Below are 3419 nucleotides of genomic sequence, written 5' to 3' on the forward strand. Positions count from 1 at the left end.
AAAAATGTTTAAATGGAAAAAACTTCAAATATAATTTCTTTTTAAATTTAATATTATTCTCTCCATTTGATTTAAGTACATTATTTAAATTTACATTTAATAAAAAGATTATCACATAAATTCTCATATATCATAATAAAGTATGAACAAAACTAATTACTTAAATTATTTTGTAAGGTTTAACAAATTATATTTTAAAATTATTTTAGATATCATGAAAAAGTTTACCTTAAAATTATTTTTGAATGATGTGAACTGTGGATATATGAATGCCTTGTAGATGTTGGTTACTCTCTCAATTTTAAAAATAGGGACCTATTTTCCATTTGAAATTTTTTTAAAAAAGAATAGAACTTTTTTTGGCAATACTTTAGTTTTAACTTTCCACGTGTTATGTTTAGAACCACAAGATAAAGGGCATTTTGATATATTTGACATAGTTATTCATATGTTAATTTTCATAATGAAACAATCTATAATGTTAAATCAATGACAAAATTATTCATATGTTAATTTCTTCAATAAAGAATATATAGTCTTAACTTATAGTATATGAGTACATTAAATAAAATAATTTATTTTTTCAGGGAAACAATCGATTTAGTTTTATTCATATCAATATCTCATATGTTAATTTTCACAATGAAACAATCTAAGATTTTAAGATGATAAATTCTAAGATAATCTCTTAATAGCTGAAAAATTGCTCATGAAAATGGAATACCGAAAATAGGTATTAAATGAGTTTATGTCGTATAAATTGATAATATAAAGAAATGTTATAGTCTTAAGGTTTATTTATCATTGTAGTGTATAATTTATGCTAAGCTTTTAAAATTATCTTTCAATATCCGAAAGTTTTTTAATTTGAAATTGAGTATTTATTGGTTTCAATTTTTTTGTTTGATTTTAATTTGATACGAAGTTTAAGAAAGTAAAATATAATTTTCAATTTTATGTCTTAAATTAATAACATGTAGAATGTCTCAAACTCTATTTTAATCTTGTGTAATTTAATATGACAAGTGAAAAGTTATAATTCAATGGTTTAAAAAAAGAGAGGCAATTTTTTGAAATAAATTTAATAAAAAGTAAATCAAATAAATTGAATGTATGGACTATACTTTGAATATTTATATTTTTTTTATTATTTTATTCCACTTGTAAAGTATTAAATATGCAAATAGCAACTAATTTTATATTTTTATGAGAATCCATGTGAGATATTATATCAATTGAGATGTCAATAGCAAGATAAAACTTTTTTTGAAATTATAAATATAGCCTTGGTCATCCCACTCTTCAGTCTTTTATATAATTAAAAAAAAATATGAGTGGATATTTTTCCAAAGGAAGATCCAGGCGTGCAATGCATTTCTTTTTTTTCTTCTTATATATAATAGCAATATCCTGGTAGGAAGTAGTTGTAAAACAAGAATTATGTGACATCAATTTATTTTAAGTCTTTCTGAGCTTTCTGGATTCTTTGATAATAGATATATTTGGTCCGATTCTTTTCATTGGGATTTCACTTGCATTTGCTATTCCTACAGAGTTATCATCTTTGACCAGTTGTTATTGTCTTATATTTGGATGAAAATGGATTACAATGGTGAAACAGAGAATACTTCAGTACAAATGTTATCCCAGAAGAGGTTAGTCTTACTGATTTTGAAAAACAAACTTTGAGCCTGTTTATCGATTTTTCATTGAATTTAAGTTATATACACTGATATAACTGGATCTTTAACTTTTGATAACGTCATTATTTTTACCAGGTTACCTATTAGTAATATTTATCATGAAGAATTAGCGAGCTAATTATATAAATGTTTTTTAATTATCAGTGCATAGAACTCAAACTCTTTCCATTTTGTCAGGCTTTGGGGAAAAGTTGCACTTATAACAGGTGGTGCGAGAGGAATAGGAGCAGCAACAGCAAGAGTTTTTGCTGAAAATGGAGCTCATGTTGTCATTGCAGATATACTGAGTGAACTGGGTGCAAGTCTAGCTGAATCTATTGGAGGTCGCTATGTTCAGTGTGATGTTTCCAAAGAAGAAGAAGTGGAATCAGCTGTGAAACTTGCAGTGGAATGGAAAGGTAGATTAGATATCGTGTTCAACAATGCTGGAATAGCAGGCTTTGGAGGGAGCATTACCAACATCAAAATAGATCAGATGATGGCACTCCTTGCTATAAATCTTAATGGGGTTGTACATGGGATCAAGCATGCTGCACGGACAATGATAGCAGGCAAGCGGATTTAGAGCGTGTTTGATATATGGATTTAACCCATGATCGATATATATAAGTACATATGCAAAATGGAATATGCTCCCTCCATTCCATTTGTTTGTTACTTTCTTTTTTAGTTCGTTTTGGAAAGAGAAAGAATGTTTCTTTCCTTTTTTCCCAACTCTCTAATTCTAACTTTCTACATAACATGTTTAAGACTATAGGATATTTTGGTACATTTTACATATATTTAATTTCGTGTCAAGTCAAAACAGTACATACAAATTGAAGCCTTATATTCATTCTAAATTGTTCAGGCAAACATGGAGGCTCGATCATATGTTCATCAAGTTCGGCTGCTATCGTGGGCGGACTGGCATCTCATTCCTACACAATGTCGAAAGAGGCAATCCTAGGACTTGCCAGGAGCACAGCTTGTGAGTTGGGCATTCACGGGATTCGAGTTAATTGTATTTCTCCTCATGGTGTCCCTTCCGAGATGCTTGTAAGTGAATTTAAAAAGTTTCTTGGTAACATGGAGCTGAGGCCTGATGAAGTGAGTTCGATTGTGGGTGAAAGAGGGAGTCTTCTACGTGGGAGAGGTGGAAGATTTGAAGATGTGGCACAAGCTGTGCTTTTTCTAGCCAGTGATGAATCTGGTTTTGTGACTGGCCACAATCTGGTTATTGATGGGGGTTTCACTTCTGCTTGTAATCAAATGAGTTATATATACAAGGATTGAAGACAGATACGAGGTAGTTCGTCTGCTGCTAATTTCTAAATGACCATTTAGTGAACATCCTTGTTTCAAGAAATTATTGTGTATGGACAACTAGAGTGTTACGCAACTTCTGTTATACATCTATGGAATAACATTCTGCTTGATAAGTTGAATACTCTGGGATGGAAGGTCCCCGAAGTTTTACCGTTTAGTCATACATTTCTCTACGTACTTTTTGGCTTTCTTATTTTTATTCTCTGAATGTTGAAGAAATTAAAGAACATATATTACTTTAGAACTCTTTTGACTGTAATAACTCGACGATAGGAAGACTCAAAAGGGTAAAGAGAAAGGCACCTGGTTTAGGCCTCTTGCTCCAAAACACAGACGCAAATACTCGCGATCTCAGATAATAAAATGATTAAAAGTCGATATCAAATTCATAGGGACTTACGGTTAGTC

General features: G+C 30.3%; 1 protein-coding gene across 1 annotated transcript; it reads left to right on the forward strand.

Moving 5' to 3' along the window:
• The first annotated feature begins 1346 nt into the window (after positions 1-1346).
• LOC107869724 (short-chain dehydrogenase reductase ATA1) lies at positions 1347-3172 on the forward strand. Its single transcript, XM_016716190.2, has 3 exons — positions 1347-1655; positions 1881-2254; positions 2554-3172. The coding sequence occupies exons 1-3, from the start codon at positions 1594-1596 to the stop codon at positions 2976-2978; spliced, it is 861 nt and encodes a 286-aa protein (XP_016571676.1). The 5' UTR covers positions 1347-1593; the 3' UTR covers positions 2979-3172.
• Positions 3173-3419: the final 247 nt, after the last annotated feature.

This window comes from Capsicum annuum, chromosome 4, assembly GCF_002878395.1.
Source record: "Capsicum annuum cultivar UCD-10X-F1 chromosome 4, UCD10Xv1.1, whole genome shotgun sequence".
NCBI lineage: Eukaryota > Viridiplantae > Streptophyta > Magnoliopsida > Solanales > Solanaceae > Capsicum > Capsicum annuum.